This window comes from Musca vetustissima, unplaced genomic scaffold (genome assembly GCF_032173495.1).
Source record: "Musca vetustissima isolate MV318-11 ecotype Yass unplaced genomic scaffold, APGP_CSIRO_Mvet_v1 utg4038, whole genome shotgun sequence".
NCBI lineage: Eukaryota > Metazoa > Arthropoda > Insecta > Diptera > Muscidae > Musca > Musca vetustissima.
Genome location: NW_026875075.1, coordinates 1 through 24,431, shown reverse-complemented (window position 1 = coordinate 24,431; position 24,431 = coordinate 1). Strand labels below are relative to the sequence as shown.

The following is a 24,431-nucleotide window of genomic DNA, read 5'->3' as shown; positions in this document are numbered from 1 at the left end:
AGAACGTCCAGAAATGTTATGTTTCGGAGTAGAGGGATGACTTGGAGTGGATAGTTATATTGAATATGTCGATATGTAATCTGATGAGATTATCGATGTGTAATCTGATGAGATTATTTTTGCTACTTTCCCATGGTACAGTTGGAACAATCCAGTGCGGATTTGATACAGATCATTATATTTTTTAATATATTTATTCGTCGGATTCTTGCAATCAGCAATAATATTGTTACGTTCTTGGATTTTAGTTAATCCCGTGTAGTCGTTGTTTTATTTCCCGATACAATTCGTACCAAATAAAACGCAGGTTCTTTCGGATTACGATTATTACAATGATTTTATTCACACAACTTTACTTTGCACTTTACTTTACACGACGGTTTCAATTCGCGATCTAATTCACAACTGACTCACTGCCTTTCCATTCCCTCTATTTATATGAGCCCTGCCTGTCGCTACAGAAGTTTCTAGACGATCTGGTAACACCTAGATCACGAACAATCTACCAATGCAACAAACACATTGAGTAACAATAACAACAACAAACTTACTGAGTGAACAACAACAAACTTGAGTAAACAAACTTACAATAACAACAACACATATACAGGCGAGGGAATAACAAAGAAAGAGGAATAACAACAACACATATACAGGCGAGGGAATAACAAAGAAAGAAGAATAACAACAACACATATACAGGCGAGGGAATAACAAAGAAAGAAGAATAACAACAACACATATACAGGCGAGGGAATAACAAAGAAAGGGGAATGACGTTTAACAAGAATTGTACGACAATAACAAAATAGAAAATGAAAGAGGAAATGGAAGGATGTAGAAAAATCTATACAGTGGTTGTTGTTGTGAAGTTATTCAAATAAACTGCGTAGTAGAAATTTACGTTACAATTCAAATTCTTAAATTAACGGAATTCATCTAAATTAACTTAAATCTAAAGTTATATTCGTAACATTGCCCCCCGCTTAAGCCTGTTCGTCCCGAATAGGCACAGTTCCCGTTCCGTAGGGGGTCAGCCGCTCCAAATGTACAACTTTCATCTTCGACCTGGGACTGTCGCTCCTCTGGATGCGATAAACGACGTCATTTATTTTCGTGACAATCTTGTAGGGTCCTTCCCAGTGCGTTTGCAATTTGGGGCATAGTCCTTTCTTTCGTTGTGGGTTGAACAATAGTACCAGTTGCCCTTCTTGAAACCCATCGGTATTTGCCGCTCGATCGTACCTTGCCTTCATGCGGTTGCTAACCATTTTTATTCGATGTCGGACTGCATCGTGGACTTTACTAAAAGAGTTTTGGCTGTCTTCATCTTGGTTCACATCGTCGTTTGGGGTAGCGCCGAATATCAAATCGCCAGGTAGCTTTAATTCATTTCCGAACAGAACTTTGGCTGGGGTCCGGGATGTGGAATCATGAATGGCCGATCTATAAGCCAATAAAAACTTTGGAATATGCTCATCCCAGTCTCGTTGGCCACTGTCCACCACTTTCCGTAGATGTTCTTCAAGGGTGCGATTGAATCTTTCCACCATGCCATCTGATTGTGGATGTAGGGGCGTCGTTCTGGTTTTCTTAATTCCGTAGGAGTCACACATTTCCTTGAAGATCGCTGATTCAAAATTCCTACCTTGATCGGAATGAACCTCAGATGGAACACCATAGCGACAGATCCAATTTTTGCTGAACACATCCACGATTGTCCTGGCTTCTTGATTTGGGATAGCATAAACCTCCGGCCATTTACTGAAGTAATCCATGACCACTAAGACATACCGGTTCCCAGAGTCGCTTGTGGGGAACGGTCCAGCTACATCCATTGCGATTCTTTCAAAAGGGGCTCCTGAATTATACTGCTGCATGTAGCCTCGACTCTTCCGTGTTGGACCTTTAGCTTTTATGCACCTTTCACAATTGGCGATCCAGTCGGCAATGGATTTTTGACAGCCGACCCAGTAGAATCTCTGCTTTACCTTTTCAGCGGTCTTTGCTATGCCAAGATGTCCTCCACTTGGCCCATCGTGAAACTCCGACAAGACATCTCTTATTTTGGAGTCTGGGACGACGATCAAGTTCCGGTGAGATTTACCGTCCTCACTTTCCCATTTGCGATATAGGCAACCATCTATTATAAGTAGACTGTCCCACTGGGCCCAATAGGATTTTAAAAGAGGGCTTTCGGAGGTAATTTCTTTCCGACTAGGTCGCTTGCCCGTTTCTATGGCCGAAATTATTTTGCCCAGAATGGGATCTCTTCGTTGTTCCGTCGACCAATCTTCACCCGACTCAAACTGCAATAGTCGGACATCAACGATATTCTCTTTGCACTCGGCCTTTGAGCAGTGCCTGTATTCTACCTTGCATGGCCGACGAGACAGGGCATCAGCATTACCGCGTTTTCCGCCTTCTCTGTGCTCGATTCTGTTTAACGGTGACTCATTGGTGGACTGTTGAGCCATTCTTCTACCATCTTTCGTTGGAGGTGGTGACGATGACCTGGATCGTTTGCGCTTAGCTCTGCATTCGCGCGCAATATGACCTGCTTTATCGCAGTTGTAGCATCTAACCCTGGGCTTAGTCACCCCTACTGACTTTGTTTCTTCTATTACCCGCCTCATGGCGTCCTTGATCAAGTTAACGAGATATTTGTGTTCGCAACATTCGGTCTCCAGTTGGTTAATCTTGTGGGTCTGGGGCTTAACAATCATTCTTGCCGTCTCTTGGGCAAGGGCAAACGACACAGTTTCGGCAAACGACGCTTTTGGTGACGCATATGTTGCACATTTAATCTCAGGGTCACGTATGCCATTCACAAAGGTTTCGATTTTCATACGGTCCAGCAATGGGTGATTCTCTCCTGGATACGACATTAGCACCAAACGTTCCACCTCAGCTGCAAAGTCTTGTAACGTCTCGTTTGCCCTCTGTACTTTTCCCCTTAGTTCCATAAGGTAGATGTTTTGTTTATGTTCGCCACCGTACTTTCGTTCCAGTGCAGCAATAACATCTTCATAGTTGCTTCTAGAAGCGACAGGAATACTCTGTATAACATCCGCAGCACTGCCCTTCAATGCCAGAAGTAGTGCAACCGCTTTGTCGCTGTCGTTCCACGAATTTCTAGAAGCCACTGTCTCGAACTGTAACTTGAAAACATTGAATGACGTAGAGCCGTCGAATACAGGAGGTTTGATTTTTAGTGTGTTATCGGGAACTCGCACCGGACCACCTTTAATTTCCAGTTCCGACATTTTCTTCTCCAGATTCGTAACCCTATGGTCGTGGACCAGAAATTTCTCATCCACAGACAGAATCTTCTCGTCAACCGACTGCACTTTCTTATCCAACTCTTTAATTTGGACCTCCACGGTTTCCACTCTCCTTCCAATAACTTCTGTAATGTTCTCGAGTTTATCGTTCATTCTACAATTCTCTGACTTGAGTTCATCTAACTTTCTGGAATTCTGTTCAAACATTCGTCTCGTGTTTTCTACTAACATTCTGGAATTTTCCGCAAACATTTTAGCCAGCATTTCTCTGAAATCGTCACCCCTGGTAGCTACTGACGAGTCTTCTCCACCGTTGGATTCGCCCATTTCCGATAAATCCACTTCATCCTTACTGTCAAACTCGTATGTATCGATGTTCATACCACGGCGCTCGAACTCATCCAACAGACGTTTTTGTAGTTCAGCCTTGTTGCCAGTAGAGGACAATTCCAATTTATTGAGCTCCTTCTTCAAGTCTTCCACTCGTAGATCCTTAAACTTCATCGTAGTATTAGCGTAATCCCACTTCTGACACCAATTGTTACGTTCTTGGATTTTAGTTAATCCCGTGTAGTCGTTGTTTTATTTCCCGATACAATTCGTACCAAATAAAACGCAGGTTCTTTCGGATTACGATTATTACAATGATTTTATTCACACAACTTTACTTTGCACTTTACTTTACACGACGGTTTCAATTCGCGATCTGATTCACAACTGACTCACTGCCTTTCCATTCCCTCTATTTATATGAGCCCTGCCTGTCGCTACAGAAGTTTCTAGACGATCTGGTAACACCTAGATCACGAACAATCTACCAATGCAACAAACACATTGAGTAACAATAACAACAACAAACTTACTGAGTGAACAACAACAAACTTGAGTAAACAAACTTACAATAACAACAACACATATACAGGCGAGGGAATAACAAAGAAAGAGGAATAACAACAACACATATACAGGCGAGGGAATAACAAAGAAAGAAGAATAACAACAACACATATACAGGCGAGGGAATAACAAAGAAAGAAGAATAACAACAACACATATACAGGCGAGGGAATAACAAAGAAAGGGGAATGACGTTTAACAAGAATTGTACGACAATAACAAAATAGAAAATGAAAGAGGAAATGGAAGGATGTAGAAAAATCTATACAGTGGTTGTTGTTGTGAAGTTATTCAAATAAACTGCGTAGTAGAAATTTACGTTACAATTCAAATTCTTAAATTAACGGAATTCATCTAAATTAACTTAAATCTAAAGTTATATTCGTAACAATATTATTAATATAATTACTGGCCAGGAATTTCCGTTTGATGTTTGCTTTTGACGGCAACAGCTGATCTTAGAGTCTAAACGCAACCATAGAGTCTAGAATCAGCGACAGCCCTTTGCCGTGTGTTTCTTATAGGCAACGGGAAATCGCGACGGCTGACGTTCTCGTCTAGCGGCTTAACGCTAGAATAGATTTTATTCATTTTTGCTCAGCGTCATACTCAAATGTTCTCTCTTGCTCTCAGTTGAGTTGCCATATTTTAGGTAAAAATGAACAGTGCTACCAAATTTCAATGAGAATCTATATCAAAACATATGGCAGTGCTGTTAAAAAAAACAAATATTTTCAAAGATTGTGGACGTTTTTTGAACGAATTAATAATAAAATGGAAGAAAAATAATTTTTTCAATAATTTTATCCAAGTTCCTTGACATTATTGTTTATTAAATAATAAATTGATTTTGGTTTGCACAACGTAAAATTTTCTGTCAAAAAATGAAAACAAATAATTGACATTTTGTACCGCTAACGCTAACTCTTTCGTTTGGTTTTCACGCCGGCGAAAAAGTATGACGCTGACTCGTGACTCTCTGGTTGCGTTTAGACTCTCAATCGTTGCTCGCACACACACAGTCGGCGTTAATGTAGAATTGAAAAGTAACCGCTAACGATCACAACAACAATAAAAACCGTTGTAATTTAAAATTAATCGAAACAAAATTGTAGCGGCAACAGAAAACGAAACAAAGCCTTACTTTACATTACGAATCATGGTCATGATTCCAATGTTAATAAATCATAATTATCGAGAAAATATATAATGTAAAGTAGCGCAAAGACGTAGTACATGGGCCGTTTGATGTTTCTTCTTCTTCTTCTGAAATATGTTTTCATATATCAATTCCACCGTGTTTGGGATAGAATTCAAAGTGGCATGAGACACTGGGTCTATGTTGCCACCTTCACGGGTATACATATATTTCATGGGATTTTATGTGTTTTAGATTTTAGTATTACATCGATTGAAGGTGGATAAATTTCGAGTAGATTTTGCATTAAAGGACGTCTGTTATTTAGGTCAATGTCAGGGCAATTAAAGGTGATGTGGTCCATAGTTTGGATGTCTCCACAATCACATCTGTCTTAGCTGGTTATGTTAATTCTGTGGTGATGATGTTTCACCTGATTGTGGCCAAATCGTAGTCTGATTGTTGTTGCGACACTTTCGGGGCATATTAACACTTCGGAACCAAGGAATACAGTTGATTTTGGAGGGACAATAAGTAAAATCGTCTCCCAAATATACTTCCATTTTTCTTGCCAAGATGTGTCTGCCGAAGATTTGTCGTTTTGTCTCAAGTCATATGGACATTATTTTGGGTAAGAATCGATTGGATTATGGTTAGTGGCAATGAAGAACACATACTCGTTTCCAGCGATGCCGCTATGACTAGGCACCCATAGAAAGTGTATAGTGTAGACCTCCCTAGACATTTGGTAAACCTCATATTTTATTCTGTAAATAAAGGGATGGGTATTTCTGGAGTTTTGGGATCCAATGGCCTGAAGGACTGATTTGATGTCAGTGATGAGTACATATTTCCCAGGATCACAGGTTTTACATTAAAGCTTCAACAACAGCATACGCTTCCGCGAAGAAAATAGAACAGCTTTTATCTAACATGAATGAAGTTTCGATGTCCAACGAAGGTATCCATAAGGCACAGCTGGTTTTGTCTGCCCTTTTTTGAATCGTCAGTGAATATGGTTTTGAAATCGAAAAATTTAGTATGCGTGGTGTTAATGTACATATTAACAATGTCCGATGTTGCCGATCGATTCATAAAGAACGTCCAGAAATGTTATGTTTGGGAGTAGAGGGATGACTTGGAGTGGATAGTTATATTGAATAGGTCGATGTGTAATCTGATGAGATTATTGAATAGGTCGTTGTGTAATCTGATGAGATTATTGAATAGGTCGATGTGTAATCTGATGAGATTATTTCTTACAGTTGGAACAATCCAGGGCGGATTTGATACAGATCATTATATTTTTGAATATATTTATTCGTCGGATTCTTGCAATCAGCAATAATATTATTAATATAATTACTGGCCAGGAATTTCCGTTTGATGTTTGCTTTTGACGGCAACAGCTGATCTTATTCGTTGTTCGCGCACAAAAAACCGTTGGCGTCAAAATAGAATTTAATTGCGTCAGCACGCGGCCTTTTGAATTTTGCCTTTGACGGCAACAGCTGATCTTATTCGTTGTTCGCGCGCACACAAACCGCCCGCGTTTGTTTTTTAAATGACAAAATAACATCTTTAGACACATCTATAGACACTTATTTTATACATAAATATTAAATAGAACTACTGAAAGAAAAAAAAAACGTGTATAGCAACATTTTTAAAATTAATAAAATAGTATCGAAACGAATAAGTATATGGGCAATATTGCCAATTTTTTAACATAGCTGAAGCGGAGGTTCACCCCTTTATAACTCGGGAAGTACTTAAGTATATGAAAAAAGTGAATAGTTTTGGGTTAATTGGTCTGTCGTTGCAAACATGATATTGACCTCCAAGCTTTATTTTGGTGGAAGCTGTGTCTACTTTAATGGAAAAAAAATGTGTAAAAACAGGTTGAGGTCTATATATCTAGGATATATCTATGTATATATCAAGGATGTATATCTATATATAAATGTTTTCTAAAGATGTTGTTTTTTACTAAAAAACGCGGGCGGTTTGCGTGTGCGCGAACATCGAATAAGATCAGCTGTTGCCGCCAAAGGCAAAATTCAAAGGGCCGCGTGCTGACGCAATGAAACTCTATTTTGACGCCGACAGTTTGTGTGTGCGCGAACATCGAATGATTATGATTTATTATCATTTGAAGTAAAATTTAAGGTACCTTTTCTAACCCTACTGTCAATTTACCAATGAAAGAGAGAAAAAATAAAACCTCCCATGACCATGATTCGTAATGTAAAGTGAGGCTTTGTTTCGTTTTCTGTTGTCGCTACAATTTTTTTTGATTCATTTTAAACTGCAACGGTTTTTGTTGTTGTTGTGATCGTTAGCGGGTACTTTTGAATTCTACATTAACGCCGTCTGTGTGTGTGTGTGCGTGAGCAACGAGTAAGATCAGCTGTTGCCGTCAAAGGCAAAAATCAAACGGCAATGGACTCTGTGAACCGATTGACAAAATAAATATCCGCCTTTGGTTTCTTGTTGATACAATTTTTGGGACTTCCCCGCCAAATGCAATCGGCAGTAATCTATTGGATATGGGACAACTACGGCTTGGACAGACACTAAACTTGAAAATAATAAAAATGGTAAAGTTTGAGGAAGCAAATCTTTCTTCATGGAATAACTCGCAATTCCCATCATTATCATATGTGCTACACATATAAAACGGCATTTACATTAGAACTTTTTGAAGGGTTAACCCACTTCATGAGGGTTTATTTGACAAATAGGCAATGGTATTGATTGAAAACCACTGGGTTAACTAAATCCGGTGCAATGTAAACGTACTAGAAGTGGCAATGGCTCAATTATAGGAAAGATGTGGAAGCGGTAGAAATATAAATTTCATAGATTTTCATTCGTGTTTTTCAATTTCATTTTGAGGATTCGAAAATATTAGCACCAACAGCAGGACCGATGCGGCTACCTTATTAAATATACCTTGGAATAGGGAGATGCAAAAAATACGAGATGCGGATTCGAGTTTTCGAAAAAGGTGGTTGAAAAAAAATTCGTGTTGCCATATTGTAATTATACAATAAATACAAAATTTTGAGGTTATGGTTATATGGGGGCCGTACCCAAAAGTGGATCCATATTGATAATTTTTGGTACGAAGATTTTCTACCCAATGAGAATCAAAACTGTTAAATTACAGTCAAATCGGTTGTCCAAAATTCTTAAAAATCCAAAGTTTTTAGGGTTCGGTCATATGGGGAGCATACTCAAAAGTGAATCGATATTGATAATTTTTGGTAGGGAGATGTTCTACCCAATGAGAATATAAAATTACAGGCAAATTGGTTGAAAGAAGTGTCCAAAATCCTTAAAAATCCAAAATTTTGAGGTTACGAATATATGGGGGCCATACCCAAAAGTGGATCGATATTGATAATTTTTGGTTCGAAGATTTTCTACCCAATGAGAATCAAAACTGTTAAATTACACCCAAATCGGTTAGAAAATGTGTCCAAAATCCTTAAAAATCAAAAATTTTGAGGTTAAGGTTATATGATAATTTTTGGTATTTTTTCCTAAAGAAAATATTGCAATTGGAGACTTTTCCTACACGAAACATTTACATATGGAGACTTTTCATATACAAAAATTACAATTTGAAACTTTTATTTTCGAAAAATTTTCATTTGGAGACTTTTATGATAAGAAACTTTGCAATTGGAGAATTTTTCCAAAGAAATGTTTACAATTGGAGACTTTTGCTAAAGAAAATATTGCAATTGGAGACTTTGAAAAGTCTCCAATTGTAGAAAATTTACAATTGGAGTGTTTTTTATACGAAACATTTCAATTGAAGGCTTTTTTATAACGAAAAATTTGCACTTGGAGACTTCTCATGTAAAACAAAATTACAATTGGAAACTTTTATTTTAGAAAATTTTTACATTTGGAAACTTTTCGGATATAAAACTTTACAATTGTAGACTTTTCTTTTACGAAACTTTCTTATTGGAGACTTTTTCCAAAAAAATTTTACAATTGGAGACTTTTCCTAAAGAAAAGTTGGCAATTGGAGACTTTTCTGATAGAAAACTTAACAATTGGAGACTTTCTTAAAGAAAATTTACAATTGGAGACTTTTTATAAAGAAAAAATTGCAATTGGAGACTTTTCTGAAAGAAACTTTTACAATTGGTTAGAAAACATTACAATTGGAGACTTTTCTTATATGAAACTTAACAATTGAAGACTTTTCCTAAAGAAAAGTTGGCAATTGGAGACCTTTCCTAAAGAAAACATTGCAATTGGAGAATTTTCTGATAGAAAACGTTACAATTGGAGGCTTTTTCCAAAGAAATTTTTATAATTGGAGTCTTTTGCTAAAGAAAATATTGCAAGTGGAGACTTTTTTGATAGAAAACGTTACAATTGGAGACTTTTCCTAAAGAAAAGCTTTCAAAGATGCCATGATGGCCGCCATGCCCTGTCGATATACTGTTTGGCAACGAACAGGAAGTTGAAACTTTCGCCAACGAACAGGGTTGGGAGGAGAAGAAAGACCTCAAGGTGATCGGTCGCAAATTGGTCGCCCTGCCCAAGGAGAATAGCCAGCGCGAACGTATTGTGATTATAACTCAGGGCCATTTGCCGGTGCTGCTCTTTAAGGATGGCAAAATTCACGAATACGAAGTGCCGCAGTTGTCGCGCGAACAAATGGTCGACACCAAAGGGGCGGGTGATGCCTTTGTTGGTGGCTTCTTGGCCCAGTATGTGCAAGAGAAACCGTTCGATGTGTGTATACGTTGCGGTATATGGTCGGCGGGAGAGATTATTAAACGTAGCGGTTGTACGTTTGAGGGTAAGCCGACATTTGTCGAGGAATAATAGAGTGTGAATAGTGTGGACGAGGTAGGAGGAAGGATGGTGGGAAATTCCATATTCAATGTACCGTGTTAAATCCAATGGCCTTTCAAATTGAAACTTAATATTTTATTTTTGTATTGTTGTTGTAATTTTTGCATTTCATCTCTTTTTTGTTATTTTATTTGAGGAATAAAAACAAAGGATGAAAAAAAAACAATTTAAAATACCACATTCTATACCATTTTATGGCGATGGGACAGATGTAGAGCCGTTGGGGCCGGATTTTCATGAAACCGGGCAAAATTTTATATGGGAGGTATATGCAAATCTGAACCGATTTTAATCAAATTTGGTAATCGTTATTCTAGACTAAATTCAGTCGATTGTGCAAAATTTCTTGACTATCGGAGAGATTTAGAGTAGTTTGGTCCAAAATTTTCATGAAATCCGACAAAAGTTTATATGACAGGTATATGTCATGTGAAGCGATTTCAATCAAATTCGACATACGGTATTCCATACTCAATTCAATAGCCTGTGCAAAATTTCTTGGCCATCGGAGAGATGAAGAGCCGTTGGGGGAAGTGTGAAGCGATTTCAATTGAATTCAGTACACGATATTCTATACTTAATTCAATAGCCTGTGCAAAATTTCGTGTCCATAGAACATATGTAACGCATCTGGTCCATGATTTTCAAAAAAATCCGACAAAATTTTATATGGGAGGTATAGGGAAATGTGAAGCGATTTTAATTAAAATTTACACGTGGTATTCTATATTCAATTCAATAGCCTGTGCAAAATTTCATAGCCATCGGAGAGATGTATCGCCTTTCGTCCATGATTATCATGAAATCCGACGTAGTTATATATTGGAAGTATAGGGAAATGTGAGGCGATTTTCAACAAATTTGACATACGGTATTCTAGACAGTATTCAATCGCTCCTGCAAAATTTCGTTTCCATAGGACATACGTAACGCCTTTGGTCCATGAGTTTCATGAAATCGGACGAAGTTTTATATGGGAGGTGTAGGGAAATGTGAAGCGATTTCAATAAAATTTAATACACGATATTCTATACTCCATTCAATAGCCTGTGCAAAATTTCTTGGCTATCGAACAGATGTAACGCCTTTGGTCCACGATTTTCATGAAATCCAACAAAATTTTATATGGCAGGTATATGGAAATGTGAAGCGATTTTAAACAAATTTGACATACGATATTCTATATTTAATCCGATAGCCTGTGCAAAATTTTTTTTGGCTATCGGACAGGTGTAGAGCCGATGGGGCCTGATTTCCTTGACATCCGACGAAGTTTTATATGGGTGGTATAGGGAAAATGTGAAGCGATTTTAAACAAATTTGGCATACACTATTCTAGATTAAATTCAGTTGCCAGTGCAACATTTTTATGGTGATCGGACAGATGTGTAGAGCCGGTGGGGCCTTATTTATTTATTTACAAAATCGATTAAAATTCTAATTCATAGAAGATTCTTGCCGTTTCTGCAACAGCTCATAGGTTTGTATATAGCTGAGCTGAACTACCAAATTTCCTGCACGGCCTTTTCCAAGATGTCCGTACATAAATCAAGATAATTCGCACGCAATCTTTTCCAGCTTTCCGTCATCGAGACACTTTTAATGTTTTCGATTACAAATTGAACAGCCTTTGATTTAATTTAAGGCGATCACTGGAATGACGAAATGAATGACTTGAAATTATGTCCCCGGCATATGTGCAACAAAGCCATTATAGTGTTTCATTTAACGGCGTTCGAAATGTAAACAAACCATTTTGAAAGAAAAGAAAAAAAAAAAAACAACAACAACACAGAACGTGTTCACATCTGTTTTTTTTTTGTATTTCATTTCATTCAGTTGATAAGATTTGTTGCGGCCGGTCGGTGTTTTTTCTTTCTTATAACGAAAAAAAAACACCTTTTTTCCGGGAGGTCAGCAGCAAAAAATAATTAACAATAGACAATTTGTTTTTTTTTAATTAAATAAAAAAAAAACTTATATATAGAATGGAGAATTTAAGGTAATAACATTAAAACTGAATTATATATTTGTTTAATTATAAGTGTATATATTTTTTTTAATTATTTTATTGGCATGCTAATTTTGTATTGATAAGACACTTTGTTCAAGTTGCTGCTGTCTGTCTGGACGTTATTGTTTGGGTGGAAGGTGGGGAATTGGTTGTGGTAGCACACATACAACTGTTATAAAATTAGGTGGTGTTAGACACGAAACGGCGTTCCAATGGGCGGCGTTGTTGGTAATAACCTTTAAACAATGACTGGAGCTAAAAAAAAAAACATAGGATGTGACTAACATGCAAAATAAAAATCAGTCATTCAAGATTTAATATCTGCCAAATTTTGTGAGGAATGATCGGTAGTTAAAAAAAGTTTTTTTTAATCGATGTCTTGAAATAACATTTTTTTGTCGTTTCAGAAACGTGATCTATAATTTCAAATATTACAATTCCGAATGTCTATATGAATTTGTATTAGGCCTACAGTGTTGTATGCCAAATTTAATTCAGATCGGTTCAGATTTCGATATAGCTCCCATATAAAATTTCATCCGAATTCATATAAATCGTGCTAATGAGGCTACACCTATCCGATCGACACGAAATTTTGCACAGGCAACTGAATTGAGTCTAGAATGATGTGTGACAAATTTCATTAAAATCGGTTCAGATGGCTATATTGAAATCTGAACCCATAAGAAAATTGCATCCGATTTCATATAAAAAGTGCGCTAATGAGGCTACAACTATCCGATCAACACGAAATTTTGCACAGGCAACTGAGTGTGCCAGATTTAATTCAAATCGGTTCATATTTCGATATAGCTCCCACATGTAAATCCAGCCTTAAAGATCCCACATCTGCCCGAAATTATGTACAGGTGACGGAATTGACTCTAGAATGATGTGTGCAAAATTTAATTCAGATCGGTTCATAGCTCCCATTAGAAAATTGCATCCGATTTCATATAAATCGTGTGCCAATGAAATTTTGCACAGGCAACTGAATTGGGCCTAGAATGATGTGTGCCACATTTAATTCAAATCGGTTCAGATTTCGATATAGCTCCCGCATATAATTTTATCGGATTTCATGTAAATCCAGCCTTAAAGAGCCCACATCTGCCCGAAATGTACAGATGACGGTATTGAGTCTAGAATGATGTGTGTCAAATTTCATTGAAATCGTTTCAGATTTGAGTCCGATTTTCGATATTTTGACCAGATTTTCAAATCAAAATGGTTGTCATTTGATATTTCGGGTTCTCGTGGGTTGGCAAATCCATCTACCAAAAATGATCAAAATCGGTGTAGTTTTAGGTATAGCCGCCCTATACGTTACTTTCCGATTTTCGATATTTTGAGAAAGTTTGTCACCCCAACTACATTCTCCCTTCTTTTTTTTTTTTTTGATTTGTTGTTGTGTTTTGTTTGACGTTGTTTTATTGTATTTCATTTCATGTTTTGTTTTTGTTTATTGCTTTCGCTGATGACCTCAGTATCACTTCGATGGTGATCTTGTTGTTTCCCGTTTGATACGCATCAGAACCAAAACAAAACCAAGCAGCAGATTTACACATTCTAAACTGATAATATTCTGAAATACAAATAAATTAGAAAAATAATGTTGTTAGTTTCACATTACCCCTGGCAACGAACAGTACCTGCGGTAGTCCACAAAATCCTCAATATAAAATCTCAAATAAAAAACATGCACATGCTTAAGTAATTTTTTAGTAATTAATTATTTTTTTAAATTAATTGTTGATTTTTTTCTCTCTCTCCCCCTCTCTCTCTGCTTCCAGGGAAGGCATTTTAGTTGGCTGCGGCAATCCTCTGCTGGACATTTCGCCAATGTCGTAGAAGATCTATTGAAAAAATACGAATTGAAACCGAACGATGCCATTCTGGCCGAAGAGAAACACATGCCTCTGTACAAGGAGCTGGTCGAAAAATATAAAGCCGAATTTATTGCCGGCGGTTCGGTACAGAATTCGTTGCGTGTCTGCCAGTGGTGGTGGCCAAGGTGGCCACATTCTTTGGCTGTGTCGGCAATGATGATTATGCCAAAATTCTGGAAGAGAATGCCACGAAGGATGGCTTAAATGTCCGTTATCAATATACACAAGATGCTCCGACGGGCACATGTGCCGTTCTCGTAACGGGCACTCATCGTTCGTTGTGTGCAAATTTGGCAGCAGCAAATAATTTCACATTGGATCATTTACAAATAGCGGAAAATAGAAAGCTATTGGAGGCGGCTGAATACTATTATATATCGGTATGTATGGATATATTTAAATTTGGAGACAAAAAAGAACTACATTAATCCGAACTATGTTTTTGTAGACTTGCACATACAAATAAGGGCACTATTTAAAGGTGTTCTGATGATGGTTAATTTTTGGCGCAAAGATATTCTACATATATCATGTTCTAATCAATTTTATTGGAAAAAATTCCAAAATTTGGATAGTTCCGCTATATGGAGGCTATACCTAAAAGTGGGCCGATATTGATAATTTTTGGTACGAAGATTTTCTATCCAATGAGAAACCGAAATAACAAATTTCAATCAAATTGGTTGGAAAATATGTCCAAAATTCTTTAAAATTCAAAAAATTTTAGGGTTCGGTTGGGGGCCATAACCAAAAGTGGACCGATATTGATAATTTTTGGTACGAAGATTTTCTACCCAATGAGAATCAAAACTGTTAAATTACAGCCAAATCAGTTGGAAAATGTGGCCAAAATCCTTAAAAATTCAAGATTTTGAGGTTTTGGTTATATGGGGGCCATACCCAAAGGTGGATCGATATTGATCATTTTTGCTACGAAGATTTTCTACCCAATGAGAAACAAAAATATAAAATTACAGCCAAATCGGTTGAAAAATGTGTTCAAAATTCTTAAAAATACAAATTTTTGAGGTTATGGTTATATGGGGACAATACCCAATAGTGGACCGATATTAATAGTTTTTGGTAGAAAGATTTTCTATCCAATGAGAAACCGAAATAACAAATTTCAATCAAATCGGTTGGAAAATATGTCCAAAATTTTTAAAAATCAAAAATTTTGAGGTTACGGTTATATGAAGGCCATACCCAAAAGTGGTTCGATATTGATAATTTTTGGTAGGAAGTTATTCTACCCAATGAGAAACTAAAATAACAAATTTCAATCAAATCGGTTGGAAAATATGTCCAAAATTTTTAAAAATCCAGAGTTTTTAGGGTTCGGTTATATGGGGGCCATACCCAAAAGTTGATCGATATTGTTAATTTTTGGTAGGGAGATTTTCTACCGAATGAGAATCAAAACTGTTAAATTACAGCCAAATTATTGAGATTGTAGACTTTTATTTTAAGAATTTTTTTATTTGGAGACTTTTCGGATAGACAACATTACAACTGGAGACTTTTCTTGTAGTAAACTTTACAATTGGAAAATTTTCTGATAAAAATCTATATAATTGGAGTCTTTTCCTATGGTTAATATTGCAATTGGAGACTTTTTCCAAAGAAAATTTTACAATTGGAGACTTTTGCTAAAGAATATATTGTAATTGGAGACTTTGAAAAGTCTCCAATTGTAGAAAATGTACAATTGTAGACTTTTCTTATACGAAAGTTTACAATCGGAAAAAAAATTGCAATTGGAGACTTTTCTGAAAGAAACATTTACAATTGGAGATTTTTCATATAAAAAATTACAATTCGAAACTTTTCTTCTAGAAAATTATTCATTTGGAGACTTTTCGGCTAGAAAACATTACAATTGGAGACTTTTCTTATACGCAACTTTACAATTGGAGACTTTTTCCAAAGACATTTCTACAATTTTGCTAAAGAAAAAATTTAAAATTGGAGAGTTTTTTATACGAATCTTTACAATTTGAGACTTTTTACAAGAAAATGTTGCAATTGGAGACTTTTTCTTCGATTGTTTTTTTTTTTAATTCCACACTAATAATTGTTTTCCCCCGCTTTTTTCGATCTATTGCAGGGCTTCTTCTTGACCGTTAGTCCGCCCAGCATTATGGAAGTTGCCCACCACGCCCACAAACACCAGCGTACCTTCATGATGAATTTAAGCGCCCCCTTCCTATCGCAATTTTTCAAAGAACCCATGATGGCCGCCATGCCCTATGTCGATATACTGTTCGGCAACGAACAGGAAGTTGAAACTTTCGCCAACGAACAGGGCTGGGAGGAGACGAAAGACCTCAAGGTGATCGGTCGCAAATTGGTCGCCCTGCCCAAGGAGAATAGCCAACGGGAACGTATTGTGATTATAACTCAGGGCCATTTGCCGGTGCTGCTCTTTAAGGATGGCAAAATTCACGAATACGAAGTGCCGCAGTTGTCGCGCGAACAAATGGTCGACACCAATGGAGCGGGTGATGCCTTTGTTGGTGGCTTCTTGGCCCAGTATGTGCAAAAGAAGCCGTTCGATGTGTGTATACGTTGCGGTATATGGTCGGCGGGAGAGATTATTAAACGTAGCGGTTGTACGTTTGAGGGTAAGCCGACATTTGTCGAGGAATAATAGAGTGAGAATAGTGTGGACGAGGGAGGAGGAGGGATGGTGGGAAATTCCATCTTCAATGTACCGTGTTAAATCCAATGGCCTTTCAAATTGAAACTTAATATTTTATTTTTGTATTGTTGTTGTAATTTTTGCATTTCATCTCTTTTGTTATTTTATTTGAGGAATAAAAACAAAGGATGAAAAAAACAATTTAAAATACCACATTCTATACCATTTTATGGCGATGGGACAGATGTAGAGCGTTGGGGCCGGATTTTCATGAAGTCGGACAAAATTTTATATGGGAGGTATATGTAAATCTGAACCGATTTTAATCAAATTTGGTAATCGTTATTCTAAACTAAATTCAGTCGATTGTGCAAAAAGAAATCCAACAAAATTTTATATGGCAGGTATATGTCATGTGAAGCGATTTCAATCAAATTCGACATACGGTATTCTATACTCAATTCAATAGCCTGTGCAACATTTCTTGACTATCGGCGAGATTTAGAGCAGTTTGGTCCACGATTTTCATGAAATCCGACAAAATTGTATATGATAATGTGAAGCGATTTCAATCAAATTTGACATACGATATTGTATATTTAATTCCATACGCTATGCAAAATTTCGTGTCCATAGGGCATACGTAACGCCTCTGGTCCATGATTTTCAAAAAAAATCCGACAAAATTTTATATGGGAGGTATAGGGAAATGTGAAGCGATTTTAATTAAAATTTACATGTGTTATTCTATACTCAATTCAATAGCCTGTGCAAAATTTCATAGCCGTCGGACAGATGTATCGCCTTTGGTCCACGATTTTCATGAAATCCAACAAAATTTTATATGGCAGGTATATGGAAATGTGAAGCAATTTTAAACAATTTTTATCATACACTATTCTAGATTAAATTCTGTTGCCAGTGCAACATTTTTATGGTGATCGGACAGATGTAGAGCCGGTGGGGCCTTATTTATTTATTTATAAAATCGATTACAATTCCAATTCATAGAAGATTCTTGCCGTTTCTGCAACAGATCATAGGTTTGTATATAGCTGAGCTGAACTACAACCTTTCCTGCACGGCCTTTTCCAAGACGTCCGTACATAATTCAAGATTATTCGCACGCAATCTTTTCCAGCCATCCGTCATCGAGACACTTTTAATGTTTTTTATTGCAAATTGAACAGCCTTTGATTTAAGGCGATCACTGGAATGACGATCGGCCAGAAGAAGAATATCAGCCACCGAGTCCACACTCATGGTTTCGATTAGCATGTTTTCACACATTTCTTGCAAACCCGACATGGCGTATTTATTGCCAGCCACAAATAGATCCGTTGCCATTTCCTTGGATATTTTCTCGTCCGTGTACATGTAATTTAGCAATTCCTTGAGAACTTTCGAGTCCATATCTTCAATTTGAATACTACCGGTTTTCTTCTCTTCGAGGTCATTGCGAAACATGGCCGCAAAAACTTCACTGCGGGCGCATAATAAAACTTTGTGGACCTTGAATTCAATTTTATCTTGAGAGACAAGTGTTAAATCGCTGAATTCTTTGCTAGCCAAGATATTAGCCAAATCCTTGGAGATGGTTGTTGAGGGTTGCGTTTCATGTCTACATTGTATTTGAAGATATACCTCGACGTGCCCATATTCCCGACTTTTGCTTCTATGAAAAAAAATGATACCATTATGTATTTCTTTCGTTGATATATCTTTTGTATATTTTTCTGGTCCTCTCGTTACTGTAACTTGAAAAATCGTGTCGGTGGAATTGCATGACATCAACGTTACAAATATATCTCCATTAAAACATAGCCGCCATGTGGATTTGACGCTTCCATTTTTTACCACAATATCCGGAGAATTAATATCATAATCACATTGCGGATTGTACGTCCAACGATATTTATCTCCTATGATAATGATATGTCCAACAGAATTCATCATCAAAAGATTTCAGCAGACTTAGACACACACTGGATGGGAGGGATATCTCAACAAAAATTTAAAATTGTAGCGACCGCAAAAAAAAGAAACAAAGACGATTACTTGTAGAGTTGGGTAGTTCCGGAACGAACTAGTTCATTGGAACTATTCCGAGAAAGGAACGATCGGAACTAGTTCCAGCTCTCTAATTAATATAGTTCCTTTTTCTGATATCGTTCTTTTTTCTTTTCTTTTTCTCTCTCTTTTTTCTGATCTCGTTTTTTGTGAGCGAAAATAAAAACAAAAAGAACGATGAAAGAGAGAGATTCAAAGGAACTATGAGAGGGATGAACTATAGGAGCAAAGGAACTATAAAGAGCAACGGAACTATAAAGAGCAACGAAACTATATGGAGCAAAGGAATTATAAAGAACAAAGGAACTATATGGAGCAAAGGAATTATAAAGAACAAAGGAACTATATGGAGCAAAGGAACTATATTGAACAAAGGAATTATAAAGAGCAAAGGAATTGTATTGAGTAAAGGAACTATATGGATCAAAGGAACTATATATGGAAAAAACGAAAAAAAAGAACGATGAAAGGGAGATTCAAAAGAACTATGTAGGAGTCGGAACTATATGGAGCAAAGGAGCTGTATGGAGTACGGGAATTATATGGAGCAGAGGTACTATATGGATCAAAGGAACTATATGGAAAAAAACTATATAGTTCCTTTGACTATGTAGGAGTCGGAACTATATGGAGCAAAGGAACTGTGTGGAGCAAAGGAACTATATGGAGCAAAGGAACTACATTAAGGAACTAGTTCCTTTTTGAAAATGGAACGAGAAAGATCGATCCGCTAAGTGAACTAGATTGCCCAACTCTAATTACTTGTTTGTCGATCTGTTCACAGAGTCCATTGCCGTTTGATTTTTGCCTTTGATGGCAACAGCTGATATTATTCGTTGCTCGCACACACAAACACAATCGGCGTTAATGTAGAATTTAAAAGTAACCCGTAACGATCACAACAACAATAAAAACCGTTGTAATTTAAAATTAATCGAAACAAAATTGTAGCGGCAACAGAAAACGAAACAAAGCCTTACTTTACATTACGAATCATGGTCATTGGAGGTTTTATTTTTTCTCTCTTTCATTGGTAAATTTTACTTCCAATGTTAATAAATCATAATTATCGAGAAAATACATAATGCAAAATAGCGCATAGACGGAGTACCGTTTGATGTTTCTTCTTCTTCTGAAATATGTTTTCATATATCAATTCCACCGTGTTTGGGATAGAATTCAAAGTGGCATGAGACACTGGGTCTATGTTGCCACCTTCACGGGTATACATATATTTCATGGGATTTTATGTGTTTTAGATTTTAGTATTACATCGATTGAAGGTGGATAAATTTCGAGTAGATTTTGCATTAAAGGACGTCTGGTATTTAGTAGGTCAATGTCAGGGCAATTAAAGGTGATGTGGTCCATAGTTTGGATGTCTCCACAATCACATCTGTCTTAGCTGGTTATGTTAATTCTGTGGTGATGATGTTTCACCTGATTGTGGCCAAATCGTAGTCTGATTGTTGTTGCGACACTTTCGGGGCATATTAACACTTCGGAACCAAGGAATACAGTTGACTTTGGAGGGACAATAAGTAAAATCGTCTCCCAAATATACTTCCTTTTTTCTTGCCAAGATGTGTCTGCCGAAGATTTGTCGTTTTGTCTCAAGTCATATGGACATTATTTTGGGTAAGAATCGATTGGATTATGGTTAGTGGCAATGAAGAACACATACTCGTTTCCAGCGATGCCGCTATGACTAGGCACCCATAGAAAGTGTATAGTGTAGACCTCCCTAGACATTTGGTAAACCTCATCTTTTATTCTGTAAATAAAGGGATGGGTATTTCTGGAGTTTTGGGATCCAATGGCCTGAAGGACTGATTTGATGTCAGTGATGAGTACATATTTCCCAGGATCACAGGTTTTACATTAAAGCTTCAACAACAGCATACGCTTCCGCGAAGAAAATAGAACAGCTTTTATCTAACGTGAATGAAGTTTCGATGTCCAACGAAGGTATCCATAAGGCACAGCTGGTTTTGTCTGCCGTTTTTTGAATCGTCAGTGAATATGGTTTTGAAATCGAAAAATTTAGTATGCGTGGTGTTAATGTACATATTAACAATGTCCGATGTTGCCGATCGATTCATAAAGAACGTCCAGAAATGTTATGTTTGGGAGTAGAGAGATGACTTGGAGTGGATAGTTATATTGAATAGGTCGATGTGTAATCTGATGAGATTATTGAATAGGTCGTTGTGTAATCTGATGAGATTATTGAATAGGTCGATGTGTAATCTGATGAGATTATTTCTTGCTACTTTCCCATGGTACAGTTGGAACAATCCAGGGCGGATTTGATACAGATCATTATATTTTTGAATATATTTATTCGTCGGATTCTTGCAATCAGCAATAATATTATTAATATAATTACTGGCCAGGAATTTCCATTTGATTTTAGCTTTTGACGGCAACAGCTGATCTTATTCGTTGTTCACGCAAAAACAAACCGTCGGCGTCAAAATAGAATTTCATTGCGTCAGCAGTCGGCCGTTTGAATTTTGCCTTTGACGGCAACAGCTGATCTTATTCGTTGTTCGCACGCACACAAACCGCCCGCGTTTGTTTTTTAAATGACAAAACAACATCTTTAGACACATCTATAGACACTTATTTTATACATAAATATTAAATAGAACTACTGAAAGAAAAAAAAACGTGTATAGCAACATTTTTAAAATTAATAAAATAGTATCGAAACGAATAAGTATATGGGCAATATTGCCAATTTTTTAACATAGCTGAAGCGGAGGTTCACCCCTTTATAACTCGGGAAGTACTTAAGTATATGAAAAAAGTGAATAGTTTTGGGTTAATTGGTCTGTCGTTGCAAACATGATATTGACCTCCAAGCTTTATTTTGGTGGAAGCTGTGTCTACTTTAATGGAAAAAAATGTGTAAAAACAGGTTGAGGCGAACCAGTTTTTTTCTATATATCTAGGATATATCTATGTATATATCAAGGATGTATATCTATATATAAATGTTTTCTAAAGATGTTACTAAAAAACGCGGGCGGTTTGCGTGTGCGCGAACATCAAATAAGATCAGCTGTTGCCGCCAAAGGCAAAATTCAAAGGACCGCATTGAAATTATATTTTGACGCCGACAGTTTGTGTGTGCGCGAACATCGAATGATTATGATTTATTATCATTTGAAGTAAAATTTAAGGTACCTTTTCTAACCCTACTGTCAATTTACCAATGAAAGAGAGAAAAAATAAAACCTCCCATGACCATGATTCGTAATGTAAAGTAAGGCTCTGTTTCGTTTTCTGTTGTCGCTACAATCTTGTTTGGATTAATTTTAAACTGCAACGGTTTTTGTTGTTGTTGTGATCGTTAGCGGTTACTTTTGAATTCTGCATTAACGCCGTCTGTGTGTGCAACAAGTAAGATCAGCTGTTGCCGTCAAAGGCAAAAATCAAACGGCAATGGACTCTGTGAACCGATTGACAAAATAAATATCCGCCTTTGGTTTCTTGTTGATACAATTTTTGGGACTTCCCCGCCAAATGCAATCGGCAGTAATCTATTGGATATGGGACAACTACGGCTTGGACAGACACTAAACTTGAAAATAATAAAAAAGGGCAAATTTGAGAAAGCAAATCTTTCTTCATGGAATAACTCGCAATTTCCATTAATTTATTTGACAAATAGGCAATGGTATTGATTGAAAACCACTGGGTTAACTAAATCCGGTGCAATGTAAACGTACTATAAGTGGCAATGGCTCAATTATAGGAAAGATGTGGAAGCGGTAGAAATATAAATTTCATAGATTTTCATTCGTGTTTTTCAATTTCATTTTGAGGATTCGAAAATATTAGCACCAACAGCAGGACCGATGCGGCTACCTTATTAAATATACCTTGGAATAGGGAGATGCAAAAAATACGAGATGCGGATTCGAGTTTTCGAAAAAGGTGGTTGAGAATCGATATTGATAATTTTTGGTAGGGAGATGTTCTACCCAATGAGAATATAAAATTACAGGCAAATTGGTTGAAAGAAGTGTCCAAAATCCTTAAAAATCCAAAATTTTGAGGTTACGAATATATGGGGGCCATACCCAAAAGTGGATCGATATTGATAATTTTTGGTTCGAAGATTTTCTACCCAATGAGAATCAAAACTGTTAAATTACACCCAAATCGGTTAGAAAATGTGTCCAAAATCCTTAAAAATCTAAAATTTTGAGGTTAAGGTTATATGATAATTTTTGGTATTTTTTCCTAAAGAAAATATTGCAATTGGAGACTTTTCCTACACGAAACATTTACATATGGAGACTTTTCATATACAAAAATTACAATTTGAAACTTTTATTTTCGAAAAATTTTCATTTGGAGACTTTTATGATAAGAAACTTTGCAATTGGAGAATTTTTCCAAAGAAATGTTTACAATTGGAGACTTTTGCTAAAGAAAATATTGCAATTGGAGACTTTGAAAAGTCTCCAATTGTAGAAAATTTACAATTGGAGTGTTTTTTATACGAAACATTTCAATTGAAGGCTTTTTTATAACGAAAAATTTGCACTTGGAGACTTTTCTCATAGACACATTTACAATTGGAGACTTCTCATGTAAAACAAAATTACAATTGGAAACTTTTATTTTAGAAAATTTTTACATTTGGAAACTTTTCGGCTAGAAAACTTTACAATTGTAGACTTTTCTTTTACGAAACTTTCTTATTGGAGACTTTTTCCAAAAAAAATTTACAATTGGAGACTTTTCCTAAAGAAAAGTTGGCAATTGGAGACTTTTCTGATAGAAAACTTAACAATTGGAGACTTTCTTAAAGAAAATTTACAATTGGAGACTTTTTATAAAGAAAAAATTGCAATTGGAGACTTTTCTGAAAGAAACTTTTACAATTGGTTAGAAAACATTACAATTGGAGACTTTTCTTATATGAAACTTAACAATTGAAGACTTTTCCTAAAGAAAAGTTGGCAATTGGAGACCTTTCCTAAAGAAAACATTGCAATTGGAGAATTTTCTGATAGAAAACGTTACAATTGGAGGCTTTTTCCAAAGAAATTTTTATAATTGGAGTCTTTTGCTAAAGAAAATATTGCAAGTGGAGACTTTTTTGATAGAAAACGTTACAATTGGAGACTTTTCCTAAAGAAAAGCTTTCAAAGATGCCATGATGGCCGCCATGCCCTATGTCGATATACTGTTTGGCAACGAACAGGAAGTTGAAACTTTCGCCAACGAACAGGGTTGGGAGGAGACGAAAGACCTCGAGGTGATCGGTCGCAAATTGTTCGCCCTGCCCAAGGAGAATAGCCAGCGCGAACGTATTGTGATTATAACTCAGGGCCATTTGCCGGTGCTGCTCTTTAAGGATGGCAAAATTCACGAATACGAAGTGCCGCAGTTGTCGCGCGAACAAATGGTCGACACCAAAGGGGCGGGTGATGCCTTTGTTGGTGGCTTCTTGGCCCAGTATGTGCAAGAGAAACCGTTCGATGTGTGTATACGTTGCGGTATATGGTCGGCGGGTGAGATTATTAAACGTAGCGGTTGTACGTTTGAGGGTAAGCCGACATTTGTCGAGGAATAATAGAGTGAGAATAGT

General features: G+C 36.7%; 3 protein-coding genes and 1 pseudogene across 3 annotated transcripts; 3 read left to right on the top strand and 1 right to left on the bottom strand.

Annotated features, from left to right (window-relative positions):
* Positions 1–9,758: 9,758 nt before the first annotated feature.
* Positions 9,759–10,176, top strand: LOC133337593 (uncharacterized). Its single transcript, XM_061545806.1, has 2 exons — positions 9,759–9,788; positions 9,832–10,176. Exons 1-2 carry the CDS (start codon positions 9,759–9,761, stop codon positions 10,174–10,176), a joined length of 375 nt encoding a protein of 124 aa, XP_061401790.1.
* A 3,743-nt stretch (positions 10,177–13,919) lies between these two features.
* On the top strand, positions 13,920–16,759 carry LOC133337592 (adenosine kinase-like; annotated as a pseudogene).
* A 1,056-nt stretch (positions 16,760–17,815) lies between these two features.
* On the bottom strand, positions 17,816–19,817 carry LOC133337591 (speckle-type POZ protein-like). The gene is made up of 2 exons (XM_061545805.1): positions 19,801–19,817; positions 17,816–18,371 (listed from the first exon to the last, which is right to left on the bottom strand). Exons 1-2 carry the CDS (start codon positions 19,815–19,817, stop codon positions 17,816–17,818), a joined length of 573 nt encoding a protein of 190 aa, XP_061401789.1.
* Positions 19,818–23,996: 4,179 nt separating this feature from the next.
* On the top strand, positions 23,997–24,390 carry LOC133337590 (adenosine kinase-like; the record flags this gene model as incomplete). Its single annotated transcript, XM_061545804.1, has 1 exon — positions 23,997–24,390. A coding segment is annotated over exon 1 (394 nt), but the record flags the coding sequence as incomplete, so codon positions are not given.
* Positions 24,391–24,431: the final 41 nt, after the last annotated feature.

Excerpts from the sequence above, each read along its gene's own strand:
- LOC133337593 (XM_061545806.1), top strand. The coding sequence starts at position 9,759 with ATGATGGCCGCCATGCCCTGTCGATATACT. Across the intron at positions 9,789-9,831 it reads CCATGCCCTGTCGATATACT|GGTTGGGAGGAGAAGAAAGA; the intron begins GTTTGGCAACGA and ends GCCAACGAACAG.